Source organism: Schistocerca piceifrons, chromosome 9, assembly GCF_021461385.2.
Source record: "Schistocerca piceifrons isolate TAMUIC-IGC-003096 chromosome 9, iqSchPice1.1, whole genome shotgun sequence".
Classification (NCBI taxonomy): Eukaryota; Metazoa; Arthropoda; class Insecta; order Orthoptera; family Acrididae; genus Schistocerca; species Schistocerca piceifrons.
Genome location: NC_060146.1, coordinates 57,092,072 through 57,109,976, shown reverse-complemented (window position 1 = coordinate 57,109,976; position 17,905 = coordinate 57,092,072). Strand labels below are relative to the sequence as shown.

At 37.8% G+C, this 17,905-nt stretch overlaps 1 protein-coding gene across 1 annotated transcript in view; it reads right to left on the bottom strand.

The window, feature by feature from the left end:
• Positions 1-17,905, bottom strand: part of LOC124717051 (mitogen-activated protein kinase kinase kinase 10-like) — a 721,769-nt gene that overhangs the window by 102,871 nt on the left and 600,993 nt on the right. Inside the window, exons 5-6 of the mRNA XM_047243726.1 lie at positions 11,672-11,930; positions 2,478-2,594 (exon numbers count right to left, since the gene is read on the bottom strand). Coding sequence (XP_047099682.1) covers positions 2,478-2,594; positions 11,672-11,930 — 376 coding nt within the window. The remainder of the gene's footprint in view (positions 1-2,477; positions 2,595-11,671; positions 11,931-17,905) is intronic.

The following is a 17,905-nucleotide window of genomic DNA, read 5'->3' as shown; positions in this document are numbered from 1 at the left end:
GCTCTTCTTGTAATGGAAAAGATAAAATTTATTATATTGTAACGTAAAAGAAGGTGTAATTAGCTGAATGACAAACACTAACTTCAATTAATGAAGGTTTATTCAGCACTTGCACATACAAGAGCACGGAGCGAACTGCCTCCGGCCGGAAAACATACAGTATATATACAGCTACAGAACATTCCAGTACAATGATTCTTGACATTTGTGGATACTTCTAGAATGTACTCAAATCGAATATAGAAATTAAAATTGTACAGTCCAGGTGAGTTTTGAACTCACGGCCCTCCATGTAACAGTTTAGTATCATAACCAGTACACCATGGCACTACTCAGCTTCTTCTGCGACAATATGTTAACAGAAACTACCTTTTAATTTTAGGTTTTTTTTTTATTTTTTCAAACAGAAGATGACATAACATAAATATGTTGCATATCTGGAAAACCACATGTATTAATTCTCTTTGAACAACATAAACATACCCCTACAAAGAGCCGTATCCTAGGGCATTAGTTATAGTGATGTTAATATAACACATAAAAGTTATCAGTGGCTTTTGCATACTAGATGGAGAACATAGCCAATGAAAATACAGACAGCATATTTATGCAACACTATTTGCGAAGAGAGAACCCTGCAACTGCTTGTGTCATGTGTGCCTACATCTTAACAACACAGTCTCTGAAGTGCATCAAAATATGAAAGGTAAGCAGTTCTGACAAAAGATATCTTGACAAGACTTCTCACAGTAATAATTCAAAAGTTTTAATACGCTGGTAATGTGAAGTCAGCTAGTGACGTCACAGAACATTTACTAAAATGGTAAATTTTTTGCCTATATTTCAACATGTGTCCAATCCTTTAGCAAAATAAGACTGCAGTTTGTGAATTTGAATTACATAAAAGTCAATGCAATGTGTTGTAGGCCTAAATAATATGTGCATTTGTCATTCACTATACAAATACATTGGTATATGACAGCATTCACACTGAAAATCGAATGATGAACTGCTATGCACAGTGTCAGATATGCTTCATGTTGTACCAAACAGCTGTAGCCTATTAAAAAGTAGGAGAAAAAAATCTGTCAACTTTGAAAGTTTCATACTATGCTCTTCAAATCAAAATTAATCATGCTTTCGGATGCTCAATTAATTTGTAGACTCAGTGAAATTGTGGACAGACTAATCCATTTAGGGTCAATTAATTGAAAACCAGGCGTGCACAGTTGGCGCATTTCCTAAAATTCTCACTCCAAGCCACTTTATATAAAATTAACACATTGGGAGCAAGAAGTTTGTCAGTCTCCAATATTATGAACAGTGTCAGACAAAACTGATAGGCTCAAGTACTGCAACTGATAGACTCAACTATTGCACCTGATAAACTAACTTACATTTTATTCTGAGAAACTATCATACAAGCACTTCATGGGCACATTTAACTAAACAAAAAAATATATGTGATCTACTTTGTGACTTGAGTTTTGAAATCTGTCATCCTGAAGTTCAGCATTAATTATCAGTATTTCTTGACATTGTGGTTGTAGAGTGTAAAGTAAGAGTCTTACAGGAGATGTTTATTTTCAGTGTCTGTCAAAAATTATGATAGTTTGATTAAAGAATAGTTTCATCTGAACAACTAAGATCGCATTTCACTTCAGTAATTATATCAGCATTTTGTGTGTAGAACATGACTGACATCAGTGGAGTTCCAAAGCTACAACAGTGTGAGGCGATGCAGGATTGAAGGTGCTGTCTAGCAATGATTTTAAACTGCTAACAGCCTTCAATTTTATCAGTTTAACTGTACCATAGATTTGTTTACATTGGTAGTGTAGCTGATTGGCACTTGTTGCCTCACATCCATGGCAGCTTCTTGTGATACGAGGCCTGCTATCATAAACAATGGATCCCTCTTTAATTTCTATACCGTGAACCATTTTAACTGGACATAATCTCACACATAGCATGAATTTATTTGATTTACCTACCACAATAGTTGTTTAGGAATCCCTGTCCCACAATAGTTCTGTTTTATCACTCAAATAGTTTTGAATGATTATTTCTTTTGTGTTCCAGCTGTTGACATCAGTGGGTATTAATGCAGAGGTCCTCGGTTCCATCCCCAGTGACCAACTTAGATTTAATACCAAATGACAAGCTGTTTTAGTGAAATGAGCTTCAATATTGACACACAACATGCCACAATGGTGTAAAACTGAATAGTTTCCAATAGCCTGGACACATTATTAACTGGTTGTCATTGTCAGAAGTTTGTGGTAACAGCTGTCTCACGGCATCACTAACATAAATTAAGAAAATGACACAAAAGTAGTGGATGGGTCTTTTTTTTTCCATTTCAGAAGAAGCTGGATCTATCCATATTTCCCTTCAGGAATTTTAAACTGTTTTACCAACAAATTTTGTTGTAACCAAAGAAACTTGACATCTTATACAAAGTCGATTCTACTTACGTGCAATTGCTCGAAGCCTCGGAATGCTGGGCGATCCAGGTGGACTGTTTGGACTTGAAGGGTTTCGAGGTTTACGGTCCAGTGCCGTGTGCTGCACAGTGATGGTGTGCCGGAAACCTAACAGCAGTCAAAATACGTAAAATATATTTTTGTTCTAAAAGAAGAACCGAAAATATGGCACACAGGTTAGCATATTATTTAAACTAATACTTTAACTTATATGCAATGTTACACTGTTGCAATGAAATAAGTCAACCACAAACACATGTGCCACTTTTCATTTTTAATTTCACTACCTAAGGAATCTGGTACACAAGTACCTATCGTAATGCTGTTGGAATGCTGAAAAAGTAAACTTAAAAAAGAATGACAAAGAAGACAGCCAAGTTTATAAAAGGAAAATCATTATGATAACAAATGGAGCATTTTGAAGCTTCTGTAAAAGAAGAAAATGCACTGATGTAGACAAGGAATATAAAAAAACTCTTAACACACAAATTAAATTAACCAATAGCAGCTCTTTTAGGTTATGAAGAAGGAACTGCTGACTGGAGCAGAAAGCCGCAATACTGTACATGGTATATAAGGCCCACACGAGTGGGAGAAACGAGGCAGGTGGGTGTTTATGAAACTTTCCTACATCTCCAGATGTTTTTTTCTGAGTCATCAATCATCTAACAGGTTTGATGCAACCCACAATGAACTCTCTTGTACCAACCTCCTCATCTCAGAGTAGAACCTGCACTCTACATCCTAATTTATTTTTTGGATGTATTCAAATCTCTGCCTTCTCCTACAGTTTTACCCTCTAGTACCATAGGAGTTGTTCCCCAGTGTCTTAACAAATGTCTGATCATCCTGTCCATTTTTCATGTTAGTGTTGTCCTTAAGTTTCTTCACACTTCTGCAGAGAACCTCCTCATCCTTTATCTTATTATACACTTAATTTTCTATATCACCAGATCTCATAATGTTTCGATTCCCTTTTTCCTGGAGTCTGTGTGTCACTAGCGTACATTCTCAGAAATTTCTTACCCCAATTAAGGCCTATGTTTGACACTAGTAGACTCCTTTTGATCAGGAATTCTCTCTTCAACTGTGGTAGTATACTTTTTATGTCTCCCGTGCTTCATCTCTTGTACATTACTTTGCTTAAAAGGTAGGTTAGCAGAATTCCTTCGCATTTTGCTAATCTCATTTCTGCTACTTCTTTTTACTCTAGTGGTTCTTCATTTTACTCTCAGCCCACATTCTGTACTCATTAGATTCTTCAATCAATCCATTCAACACATCCTGGAATTCTTCTTCACTTTCCCTGAGTATAGCTATGTCATCAGTGAATATTACCATTGATATACTTTTACCCTAATTTAAATCCAGTCCTCAACATTTCTTGGTTTTTGTCATTGCTTCTTCAATGTACAGACTGACCAATAGGGGCAACAGACACATCCCTGTCTTACACCATTTTCAATCTGAGCACTTTATTCTTGGTCTTCCAGTGTTACTGTCCTTTCACGGTTCTTGTACATATTGTATATTTCCAGTCTTTGCCTATAGCTTATTCCTGTTTTTCTCAGAATTTCTATCATCTGGCACCATTTCACATCGCCGAACACTTTTTCTAGATCAACAAATCCTATGCCACGGTCTTGATGATTTCTTCAGTCTTGCCTCCATTATCAAACACAACATTAAGTATTGCCTCTCTGGTGCTTTTACCCTTTCACAATCCAAACTGATCATTGTCTTACAGATACTCAATTTTCTTTTCTATCCTTTGGTAAAACATTCTTGTCACGAGCTTGGGTGCATGAGCTACTGAGCTGATTGTACAATAGTCGGATGATATTTTTCAAAAAGTCCGACAGTATGTCTCCAGTCTCATAGAGTCTATATGACATCCCAATTTGAGTAGCCACTTAGTTGCCATTTTCCCCAATGGTTTTAGAAATTCCGAAGAAATGTTTTCTATACCTCTGTTTTATTTGATTTAAAGTTTTCCCTGTCTTCCAAATCTATCCCCATTTCTTCTTCTTTCATGTTGCTGCACTTCATAGAGACCTGTAGTGTATTCTTTCCACTTATTTACTCTCTTATCTGAGTTTAACAGGGAGATCCCTCTTGTATTATTAATGTTGCTGTCTTTGCTTTTAATTTTGTCTTGTTAAAGCTGAATCTGTTTTCTGAGAATCATTACTATTTTGATTTCTTTAGATGTTCCCTCCAGCCACTTTGCCTCTGCTTTCCTACAACTCCTATTTATTTCTATTCCTAAGTGACTTATAGTGTTGTATTTTTATCTTTTCCTGGACATTTTAGTACTTCCTTCTATCGTTAATTGATTGAAATGCTGCTTCTTTTACCCAAGATTTCTTTGGTGTTATCTTCCTTGTTCCTGTGTTTATCTGTACAACTACTGTGATTGCCCTTTTTAGACATGTCCATTTCTCTTCAACTGAACTGACTGCTGTGGTATCCATTATCACTGTACTTACAGCCTTTGAGAACTTGTAATGCACCTCGTCATTCTTCAGCACATCAGTATCTCGCTTCTTCTCACATTGGTTCTTCTGGATGATTCACTTAAACATCCATCTAATTGTGATCTGAGTCTATATCTGCTCCTGGGTATGCCTTAAAATCCAATTTTGGAATCTCATTTCACTGTGATTACAAACAGACAAAATACTACACTCCAGTAATAGCACAAGCACACCCTGGTAGTGACAGAAGTGAGGGAGGAGAAAAAAATCAATACCCAGGCAGAAGCAAATAATGGAAGGAGTATAGGCAATCACTCTGCTCAGTTGAAGCACTGAAGGCAGAAAGACGTATAATCAAGACTGAACTTTTACAAAAGCTTTTCATAACACCCTTCTCATAGCTAATAGACTAAATAACACACAAAGAGCTCTGAGACAACACAGCTGCGTGAGTGAAAATAAATGAAAATGTGTGTGTGTGTGTGTGTGTGTGTGTGTGTGTGTGTGTGTGTGTGTGTGTGTTCACTCACGGAAAGAATATTGTCCAAACGCTTAGCTATGAATTCAGTCTTGTCTATGTGCCAATCCACCATTTAATACCTCAACTACATCTGGATCTACATACATATTCCACAAGCCACCATATGGTGCATGTCAGAGGGTACTCTGCACCATTACTAGCCGTTTCCTTTCCTGTTCCACAAGAAAATAGAGCAAGGGAGAAACAACTGTCTACATGCTTCTGTACAAGCCTCCTCTCACTTTTATGGTCCTTTAGCAGTATAATCTTTCTGCAGTCGGCTTCATGTGCCGGTTCTGTAACTTTTCTCAGTAGTGTTCCTTGAAAAGAATGCCACCTTCTTTCCAAAGATTCTCATTTGAGTTCCCAGATCAGGTCCATAATAATTGCATTTTTATCTAACCTATCAGTAATAAATCTGGCAACCTGTCTCTGAATTGCTTCAATGTCTTCCTTTAATCTGAACTAGTTAGGATTCCGAACACTCAAGCAGTACACGAGAATTGATTGCACTAATGTTCTATATGCTCTCTCCTTCACAAATAAACCACACTTTCCTAAAATTCTGCCAATAAACCAACATTGACCATTCACCTTCCCTACTACAATCCTCAAATATTTGCACTAATTCACATCGCTCAGCAACATTACACCTAGATATTAAATCAACTTGACTGTGTCAACTAGCACACTAACAACGCTGTATTCAAACATACGGGTTTGTTTTTCCGACTCATTTGCATTAACAAACATTTTTTTATACCTAGAAATTTTGTCTAAGACATCTTGTATCCTCCTACAGATACTCAACAATGACACCTCCCATGCACCACAGAATCATCAGAAAACAGCTGCAGATTGCTGCTCACACCCTGTCCATCTAATCATTTATGTATATAAAGAAGAATAGCAGTCCTACCACACTTCCCCACGGCACTCCTGATGATAGCCTTGTCTCCGACGAATACTCTCCATCAAGGAGAACAACTGGGTTATCTGAATTAAGAATTCTGCCAACCACTCACATACCTAGGAACCTATTCTGTATGCTCATTCATAGTGTGCATTGGGGCACCATGTTGCAAATTATTTTCCAAAATTTGGGAATGTGAAATCTACCTGTTGCCCTTCATCCGTGGATCACAGGTAGACAGAGTTTTTCCGTCTCAAGGAAATTTATTATATTCAAATTGAGAGTATGTTTATGAAATCTGTAGCACATCGATTGAATGATATTGGTGTGCAATTTTACGGGTCCATTATTTTACCCTTCTTATACGAAAGGCTTATTTCAATAGTGATCCAAGTCCATTACCTCCACTTTTCTGTCTATAATGCTTCTGACATCAATGGTCCAAACAAACAGAAAGAAAGGTTCATCTCTAGCAAGCAGCCATATGCTTGAATATTTCTGGTATCTCAACTGCAGATTTTTCAGCGGTCATTTAACTTTAGGACTCTGTATCTCAGAATGAACAAAAGGGGGATTTCACTCAGACATCGCAACTCATTTGTTTTCAACTCTTTCCGTTGCTTCTCTATGCCAGGGATGCCAATTACTGTCCTCCATACGGGAGTCTGTGTGATGGTCACACAATGAGATGTTTGTACTATTTTTGTAAATGCAAAATTTACAACTACGGCTTTCCATTTGCTTTCCTCTAATGCCACACAAGACTAGTCAAAGAGTGACTGGATAGAAACCTTTGACTCGCATAGCAATTTCATAATATACACCCAGAATTTTCTTGGGTTCTCAACAAGATCTTTTGCTAAGGTATGACAGTGGTAGTAGTTGTTTCTTGCATCAATATTTTTATAGGCGCAGGAATCTGTTCTAAATTTTTCCTGCTATTATTTGCGCATTCCCCTTTTGAACTGCAAGTGCAACAGCCTTTCCTTCCTCAGCATTCTCCGAATTTTGTTATTAAACTACAGTGGGTCTCTTCCTCCCTTAATCCACTTACTCAGTGCGTGCTTCTCCTGAACACAAATTACAATCCATTTAAACTTTGGCCTTAATTCCTCTACATCATTTGACTGGAACTAAATGATATCCATTCACTGTCTAAGTAGGTTGCTAACCAGTGCTTATCTGCTCCTTTTAACAAAAACACTCTCCTGATCTTTTTGATGGACTTATTAACTTTGTCGCTGTGACAACATCATGATAACTAAACTCTGCCTCTATACTGACACTGTCAATAAGGTCAGGTCTGTTGGTAGATGCAAGGTCTGAAATATTTCCACTGCATGTGGGTTCTCAAACCAGCTGCTCAAAACAGTTTTCAGGGAAACTGTGTTCAAATGCACGACTTTTAGGTTCATTGGCACATGTCCAAGTAAAAGCAAAACAACAGGTAAAAATCATATTTACTTATTTATTTAGAAGAATGCAATATTTCCCTACCACAATAAATGATACTATTCATTGGAGAAAATGAGAATATGTTTGATCACTGTGATGCATGATCCTATAAAACTGTTCATCATCATCATCATCATCATCATTTAAGACTGATTATGCCTTTCAGCGTTCAGTCTGGAGCATAGTCCCCCTTATAAAATTCCTCCATGATCCCCTATTCAGTGCTAACATTGATGCCTCTTCTGATGTTAAGCCTATTACTTCAAAATCATTCTTAACCGAATACAGGTACCTTCTCCTTGGTCTACCCCGACTCCTCCTACCCTCTACTGCTGAACCCATGAGTCTCTTGGGTAACCTTGCTTCTCCCATGCATGTAACATACCCCCCCCCCCCACCACCTAAGCCTGTTCGCCCTGACTGCTACATCTACAGAGTTCATTCCTAGTTTTTCTTTGATTTCCTCATTGTGGACACCCTCCTGCCATTGTTCCCATCTACTATTACCTGCAATCATCCTAGCTACTTTCATATCCGTAACCTCAACCTTATTGATAAGGTAGCCTGAATCCACCCAGCTTTCGCTCCCATACAAAAAAGTTGGTCAAAAGATTGAACGGTGCACAGGTAACTTAGTCTTGGTACTGACTTCCTTCTTGCAGAAGAGACTAGATCGTAGCTGAGCGCTCACTGCATTAGCTTTGCTACACCTCGCTTCCAGTTCTTTCACTATGTTGCCATCCTGTGAGAATATGCACCCTGAGTACTTGAAACTGTCCACCTGTTCTAACTTTGTTCCTCCTATTTGGCACTCAATCCGTTTATATCTCTTTCCCACTGACATTACTTTCGTTTTGGAGATGCTAATCTTCATACCGTAGTCCTTACATTTCTGATCTAGCTCTGAAATATTACTTTGCAAACTTTCAATCGAATCTGCCATCACAACTAAGTCATCCGCTTATGCGAGACAGCTTATTTTGTGTTCACATATCTTAATCTCACCCAGCCAGTTTATTGTTTTCAACATATGATCCATAAATAATATGAACAACAGTGGAGACAGGTTGCAGCCTTGTCTTACCCCTGAAACTACCCTGATAACTCAATTTACCGTCAACTCTAACTGCTGCCTGACTATACATGTAAAGACCTTTAATTGCTTGCAAAACTTTGCCTCCTATTCCATAATCTCGTAGAACAGACAATAACTTCCTCCTAGGAACCCGGTCATATGCCTTCTCTAGATCTATAAAGAATAGATACAATTCCCTGTTCCACTTGTAACACTTCTCCATTATTTGTCGTAAGCTAAAGATCTGGTCCTGACAACCTCTAAGAGGCCTAAACCCACACTGATTTTCATCCAATTTGTCGTCAACTAATACTCGCACTTTCCTTTCAACAATACCTGAGAAGACTTTACCCACAACACTGATTAAAAAGGTACCTCTGTAGTTGTTACAATCTTTTCTATTTCCATGTTTAAAGATTGGTGTGATTACTGCTTTCGTCCAGTCTGATGGAACCAGTCCTGACTCCCACGCCATTTCAATTATCCTGTGTAGCCATTTAAGACCTGACATTCCACTGTATTTGATGAGTTCCGACTTAATTTCATCCACCCCGGCTGCTTTATTGCACTGCAATATATTGACCATTTTCTCCACTTCCTCAAATGTGATCCTATTTCCATCACTGTTACTTAGGTAAAAATGCAGCCTTCAATTTAAATATCATTTCTTCACAAAACTACAGTCAAAAAGTGGTTATTGTTAAAAACATTCTCTGTTGCATTTTGTCTGAGTGGCGAATCGCACACAACTTTTATACATATCCATCATTTTGATTTGCAGCTCCTCCTATTGGCCGTGTTTGCACATCCAACACTTTTAAACATTTCTTAACATAATGAGAAATTCTAACAGTGTCACACAAACGGACTGAAGAAGTAGGAATTAAGAGTGAGAGATGCACTTATTTTGAAGATACCAAATACAACTCTTATCATATTTTAACACAAAACATGTAAATGATGGTCACAAATTTTTGAGAGTTTCAACTCATTTCCATTACCGTATTTACTCGAATCTAAGCCGCACTCGAATCTAAGCCGCACCTGAAAAATTAGAGTCGAAATCAAGAAAAAAAATTTTTCCCGAATCTAAGACGCACCTGAAATTTGAGACTCGAAATTCAAGGGCCACACCTCCAAATCGAAACAAATTTGGTCCATTGTAATATGAGACACAATTTAGGTCGAATGAATGACGATACAGCTACAGTAGGCTCGAGTCGTAAGCTTAGCAGTTAAGCTTTACTAGGTAGCCATTGCTATGCATCACGCGCTCCGTCCGTATATATACGGATACCTTTCCTTTTTCACGTGCTTCGTCTGGTTTGAATTAATTGCTTATTTTGCTTTGATCTGGTAAGTGCCGTTCTGTTTGTTATAGGTGTTTACATCACTCTAAACTGAAAATGCATTACTGTACTGTGTCATGAATTGTTTGTCGCATTCTGATAATGAGTGTTTACGGCCTGTCCCTGCTCGTGGCATGGCTTGTTTTCGTGCGCGCTACCGCTGCTTACAATTAAAAAAGAGGGGAATTGTTTCATTAGCAAAACAATGGCAAGAGACTGCTACATGTTGCTACTTACACTGCTGCTTTCTTTGATAATGGTCAACAAGAACCAAATAATATATTGTTTTTGATAGAAGACGTTCTGAACGAGAGTTTAGCGAAAATTTTTCTCCGTTTGAAAATATTTGCAGACGCCTCTTTAGTACATTACATTCTGCACAGAAATTAGAGTCATCTTAGATTTAAAAATCTAGTCAATTGTCGTGCTTCATTTCTGCCTGTATCACTATTAGGCATAAGAATAATACGAATATAAACATGACATGATATGTATATTCTTCCGCGTTTGCTGTTGTCTCACCCTAGTTTCGCAGTTTATTCGGCAGATAGGATTTAAACGAGATAGCAGCAAACACGAAAGAATACACGGCAAAATGTTTATATTCGTATTATTCTTATGGCGAAGAGAATACTGTATGTGATTCACAATTCATAAAAGTTCCTATTAGCAACCATCTCTTCTCACAGGTAGGAATAAATTCAGAACGTAGTGTTGGCCATATTGACAAACATCCCAAACAGTCTTGCCAGTCGGATTTTCGTACTACATTGAAATGCTGCTACATTCGAAGATGAACAATACGGAATTTGTATTTACTTCGTTGGATAATGTATAAAATGCAGTGGTCGAAACTCGGGGCGGAGAAGAAGGCTTGTCTTCTACCCTTTTTTTTTTTTAATTTATTTACTGACGCGGAGATTTTGGCGCTAGTATTTATCTTTGTGCCTGCAAAGCATGCCTATGCAACGCTACATATATTCGACGGCAGAAGTCATTTGTGGCGACACCTACCAACATTTTTCAGAACTTCCGCTTACTTTGCACTCGATTCTAAGCCGCAGACGGTTTTTTGGATTACAAAAACCGGAAAAAAAGTGCGGCTTAGATTCGAGTAAATACGGTAATCATTCTAAAAGAATTATTGGACATATTATCCAACACATGTAACAACAGGCATTAATGAGAGTAACTTAATATTATACATAGTCCTCTTGTATTTTTAGAGCATTTCATGGTTTCAAGGCAAAAATGCTCAAGAAATATTGAGCAATATCATATATTGAAATGAAAATTAAAAATAGTGGAATGGCTAATAAATAAAATAAATAAATGAAGAGAAGTGCAACATACGGCATTGGATATCAGCACACGTTTAGTGTAACCTCGAACAAACCTGAAGGTGAGCTGATCTGGCCAGGTTCTTTCTTCAAAGAGCGCAGCAAGCGATTGCGCTTGAACTTTCCACGGCGCCTCTTGGGCGTCGGCGCCTGCTGGGCTTGAGCTGTCTGCTGGATGATCATGATGTGGAGCTCACGCTCCAGCAAGTCAATCTCACGTGCCTCCAGCTCTCGTTCACGACGACGCAAGTGTTCCTCCACTAGTTTCTGCTGCATCTGTGCCCTCGTCAGCTCTTCCTCACGACACCGCAACTCCTGTGGCCGTCATACAGAGTATACAGTGTGACTAAATGTGTATTATAACAAATTAAATTATTACAGCAATACAATTTCAGATTGTGCCACCTAATACGACACATCTTCATTAAACCATTGAAAATCATACTCTAGTTACTTCTTTCAATAAATATGAAATATGTGTATAACTTAAAAAGAAAATTTCAGCATATGCATGTAGCTGAATATAACAACTGCGCAAGAAGCACAGTTAATAGAAACTGACTCATTTTAAAACAGATTCTGTTATACATCAACAAGCACTACCTGCCCCCCTCAAAATGAATGAAACTTATGTTGATTTGTAGCAATAACACCATAGAAAGTGTACGTTTATGTGTCAGTCAGAGTTCAGAATCGTGCGATCACACTTTTTACATAATATTCTATATTTGTGGCAAAAAATAACCAAATTCAACACAGCACATCACCATACATTTTCAAAATGTTGAGTTTCCAGCTGGTTTACTGATTTGAGTAAAAAATTTTTAGGTGCCAACAATGTTAAAGCACTCAAACAGCAACTTGACGCCCAAAACCTATCGTTTGACGAGTCCTAAAGCAACACTATCAGTTTCACACCATTACAGCTCCAAAACTGATCCACACAGTGTGACTGCTTGGCACACAATAACCAGGAGCCATCACTCACTTGCACTTATAAACCCTCAGTTTCCCCGCCAAAACTTACAATAAACACAAAATACAGAAAATGGACCACCATTGAAAATGTATATAATTTATAATTACAATATTGTTAAATGAAAAGTCTTTTCCTTCCAGTCTCCCTCATACCATACAAATCATCCTACGTCTAACAATTTATGCACAATTAAATAAAACATGGAATTTGTGCAGAAGTATGTATAATAAATGGCAAATAAGTTGTTAAAATACGACAAAAAAATAAAGGTGGCCTGTTCATAGAAGTACGTCTCTGTGCTCTATTCAATGTTGGGATCGCATATTACATTTAAATAATCACTTTAAAGTGGCATAAGAGTGTTTGTTTCCTGTTATAACATAACTTCTGTAGTTTTTGTGACATACGTGGTAGCAATGTCTCAAAAGATGCACCTCATCTCAGTGCCGTGATTACTCTGGTGTGATTGGTTCTACTATATATCAAAACTGTGAAGTACTGTTTAATTCTGAAGTATTTCTAAGTAGCACCACTGTGGGCGGCCCAACTCAGTGCCCCACCTCAGCTGAACCAATGCTTACAACTCCAGTATTCCAATAACTTTAGACAGCTTACAGCTCGCCAGTATGTATCTTACATTACAGTATTCAGGGCCTCTTACCAGTTCTTTAATGAGAAATAAAATCAAACAATGGTAACTTCAGGATGAAATTTCAACAATGTAAAGAAAAGATACTTACCACAAAGATGAAACATTACGTTGCAAACACTTACACATTAGCTTTCGACCACAGCCTTTGTCGGAAAAAGAAAGAGAAACACGCGCAGATTCATTCGTACAAGCAACTGCATCTCACGCACACATGACCGCCATCTTCAGCAGCTCAGATCAGAATCTTGGCATTCTGGTCCAAGCTGTCAGAGATGGTGCTCGTGTGAGAGGGGTGTGCTTACTTGTGTCAGTGTGTGTGTGTGTGTGTGTGTGTGTGTGTGTGTGTGTTTCTTTTCTTTTTCTGACAAAGACTACGGGTGAAAGCTAATGCGATAAGTGTTCTTTAACTGTGCCTGTCTGCAATGTAACGTGTCATCTTTGCGGTAAGTAACAATTTATCTTTTCTTTACATTACCACTTTCATGAGTGGTGGTGTTCTTGTCTTGTGACTAGGTTCACAGCACAAGATATTCCCTACCAATTTAGGCAATTCTCTTGATGCTTATCCACTACATTAGCCACCTTAAACATGCCTAGGTTGTTGTCTTTTCTGACAGTCTGTTGGGGTCAATCCTCTAGACCTGACGAGCTTCCGTTCAACTGACTGATCCGTCCACGGCCCAGCATTGTCAACTTTATATCTTATTGCTCATTTGCACATATTTCCACTGACTTTGGCAGGCTTTTGCACATCACAGATAACTCCTATTAGTAACCTCTATTTCAACCACCTAGTTTTTATATGATTTTCAATGTTTTTATCTATGGAAGCCATTTATATTATTACTGATCTGAGGCACTTGAACTGACTGTTGAAGTTATTAGGGCACTGTCTATACGTAGTTGTGGTTTCAAACTGGTGGCCATTCTTCAGAGGTTGCAATACATATACTCCATTTCGAGACTACTAACTGTTGTGTAATTCATGACCAGACTGAATACTTAGCAAACTGAGCTCTAGGTAGATAATTACGGATTTGAAGAATTAAGAGCCAACACATTTCCTTTTCGAACATAGAAAATTAGTATAGGCTGGTAATTCTGTAGAAGACAACACAAATTTGCAATTACTGATGGTGCATATTATTGTTCAAAATGTATTTAATTATTGACATTCACTTCCCTCTGTTATCAGCACTATATACACTTTACATCTTTAGCTATTTAACCTATATTATACTCTCGTTTCGTTTCTCTCTTTTTCTTTCCGATTCTCACTCCGTTGCTGAGCCAAAAATGGTACGAAATCAGTTTCATAACTGTAAAAAGATAAATTAACAGTATTACTTCAATAGATTGGGGCTAACAAGCTATTATTTCAACACAGCTGACAGCATAAAGTGCACACAACAGATACACTGTAATTTTGAAATGACAGCAAGATTTCGCACAAATTTGTCAGCAAATTAAATTACATTGCATAGATTCTTGCAATAGTGCAGACAGAGGACTTAAAGGTTTTTCTGCTGACGAGACCAATGACACACCCGAGAAGCCAAATATTGCAGAATACTTTTTGTACGTTCATGGAGAAACTAAAACCACGGAGAAGATGCGAGATGCATTCAACTCTTCTCTTGTTCATTCATCGTCAGAATTTGAAGCTTTGGTGGTTATAACAAACAGTTTACATGAAAGTTGGAAAGGTATTTTCCTACAAATTATGGGGGCACCACTGTAATCAATTCAATGAGTGATGTTGCAATTTTGGCCATTTATCTACAATATTTAACATCAAACTTCCCTTAGCGACATTTTACCTGCAACGAGACAGTGATATGTAATTGTGTGAATTTTGTATCTATGAGCAGGACTCACATTTTAATGATTGTCGCTTGCAGAATGACACAAAGAGAAATTTTAGATTGTACTTTGTGACAAAAGGATAAATAACCAATGAAACAAAAACAGTTATTCGAAACAAGTTTGGACAGGAAAGGCTTAGTTGGAACTTCCAATGTAACAGATTTGTTTGCGCTATTTTTAAATGTTTTGAAGAGAAGCAAATTGATATTGCACTTAGAAATAACAACTTTGACAAAACAAAGTGCAAATGGCAATATAACATCTGCACTGATTAAAACTATTAAATCTTTACATAAGTTAATTTTTAAAACAGTTCAGGGTGACAGGAAAAAAAAAATCAGAAAACTCCTGAGAAAATTTTTCTGGCTTTACTTTTCCATCAAGAGATGGCGAACTTGTAGTAATTTATTGGAGGGTCATTTTCAGGAGCAGAATGGGGAAAATATTGTGTATAAATAGTGGGATGGAAAAAGAAATGATTACTGAAATTTGTTATCATTTCTCCAATACTGATAAACTTGTGTTGAAACTTAAGGATGGCATATGATGTGAAGAGGATGTTGGTGGTACTGATGATAAGAGGATGCAAATTGGTGGCAATAAACAAACAAGTTTATTGGAGAAGTTGAAAAGAGAAAAACTGACAATAAAATCAAATCACAGTTCTCACCACATTCTTAGGAGTATTGTAAATTTGCTTTGCAGTTTTCTACTGTTGATAATGCTCTAACATTGTTTGGTGCCAGTGGCAGATACTCAAAACAGTGCTTTTAATGGGATAGAACCAACTGAATTGTGGGCTGCAACTGAAGATATCTTCGCAAGAATAATATGATGTAGAGACTAGTGCTGCAAAGATATACAACCTGCTGTCTTGACAGAAGAAGAAGTGGAAAGAGTCTTTCAAGAACATTTTCTTGTAATGGCTGCCCACACAAAAGAAGATTTTTAGGGATCTGTAGACCACATCTTTAGGCTAGTGGTACCAAGTGAGGTAGTGCAATGGACTCACATTCAGAAAGATGATTGTTCAAATACACAACCGGCCATACAGATTTAGGTTTCACACGATTTCCCCAAATCGTTCCAGGCAAATGTTGGGAGGATTCCTTTGAAAGGGAACGGCCAATTTCTTTCCCCACACTTGAAATAATCTGAGCTTGTACTCCATCTATAACGACCTTGATGTTGTCAGAGTGTTAAATGCTAACCTTCCTTCCTTGTAAATTAGTGGAGACCTCACCTCCAGGTGATGACCTGGAGTTCTCGATACCAGCTATTCCACTTCTCCAGCTAGACACAAATGAGTGGATTTCTATGAAGGGAGACATTCAAAAACGCATTAGCATTCTTGTGGTTCTCACATGACAACACGGTTTAGTTGCTTTAAGTATGGTGAAGGAATAGGCCAACATCCAAAATCGAAAACCTTGTACAACTGTATAGTGAAAGACCGAGTTTGTGCAAATGGTATTCCAACTGTGGACCAAAGTTTAATAAAAACTAGCTAAAAAATCTGAAACCAGGTTTCAGAAAAAGCTCAGAAAGGTGGAGGCCTCTGAAAGGAGCAAAAAAATGGAGATGGTGGGATGAATTGGACAAATCAACATTATGGTGCGTGCTAATAAGACATTGCTTATAGTATGTTCATTATTATATTACCCATTATCATATAAGTCCATTATTTTTCAGGTATTACAAGTTAATGCAATTCACAAAGATTCGCAAACATCCATTTCCTAGCAGAGAGAATCTTAACGACTCAATGGACTGCCTGCAATTCTGAATCAAACCCATGTGACTGGAATGTTACCTTTCGGCAATCCATCTTTTCACCCATATTGTTCAGCTTTCTTTTCAAGAAATATGAGTACTTAGCACACAAATTGATGGTGGCTGCTACAATTTTCTTGTTCCTATCATCCATATTAACTTCCTCTCAATGGTATAAACAAGTTATACAATCCAAAAATGTGCTACAATAAAATAACACCTACAAATTATCACACTGTGCAACATACTTTCGGCGAAACTCAGCTGCAACTACTGAAATCCATTGCCTGTGATCTCTGGTCTGTTGATCACGCACTACAGTCCTGGGTCCAGAGATAAACCATGAAAATCTGCTGATTTGTCCAACACACAAAGGAGCACTTGCCCGCGAAAGGCAGAGGTCCCGAGTTCGAGTCTCGGTCAGGCACACAGTTTTAATCTGCCAGGAAGTTTCACAAACGAACCTGTCTTCCCAGCAGTTCTGAGAGACCAGATTTGACGGTTGGGGCCTCACTTTAGCAGAAAGTGTCGGACCTGACACCAATAGGCCGGATCCATCAAAAATATCTGGAGAATTGGTGACTCCGGCCTGTCGCAGAAACCCGCTCATGTTTGCCTAGTTAATGAAAGAGATTGCCGGCAATGCTGATACTGATATATGTAATAAATAGGTGAAAATGTTAACTGATTGTGCTAGTCAAATAAATTTACTATGACAAGATGTTTATGAGATGATGGATGTTCTAAGACTGCAGGATAGAGATGTAGCCTTGACAGAACTTGGGAAAAACTTTGGTTTCTCCTCAAAAATATTTTTAAAGATTCTGTGGGAGACCAGTGGTGGGAAAATTGAAACGAATATTTACACGGTTTCTAGAGACACTATGAATTTATAAATGAGACCAAACTGGAGTTCAAATAATTGAAAGCCAGAAAGGAAAGCTGCTCATCTCGTATGTGTCCCTATAGCATACAAACCAGAATTACCGTCAAACTTCCTCACTGATTAAAACTGTGTGC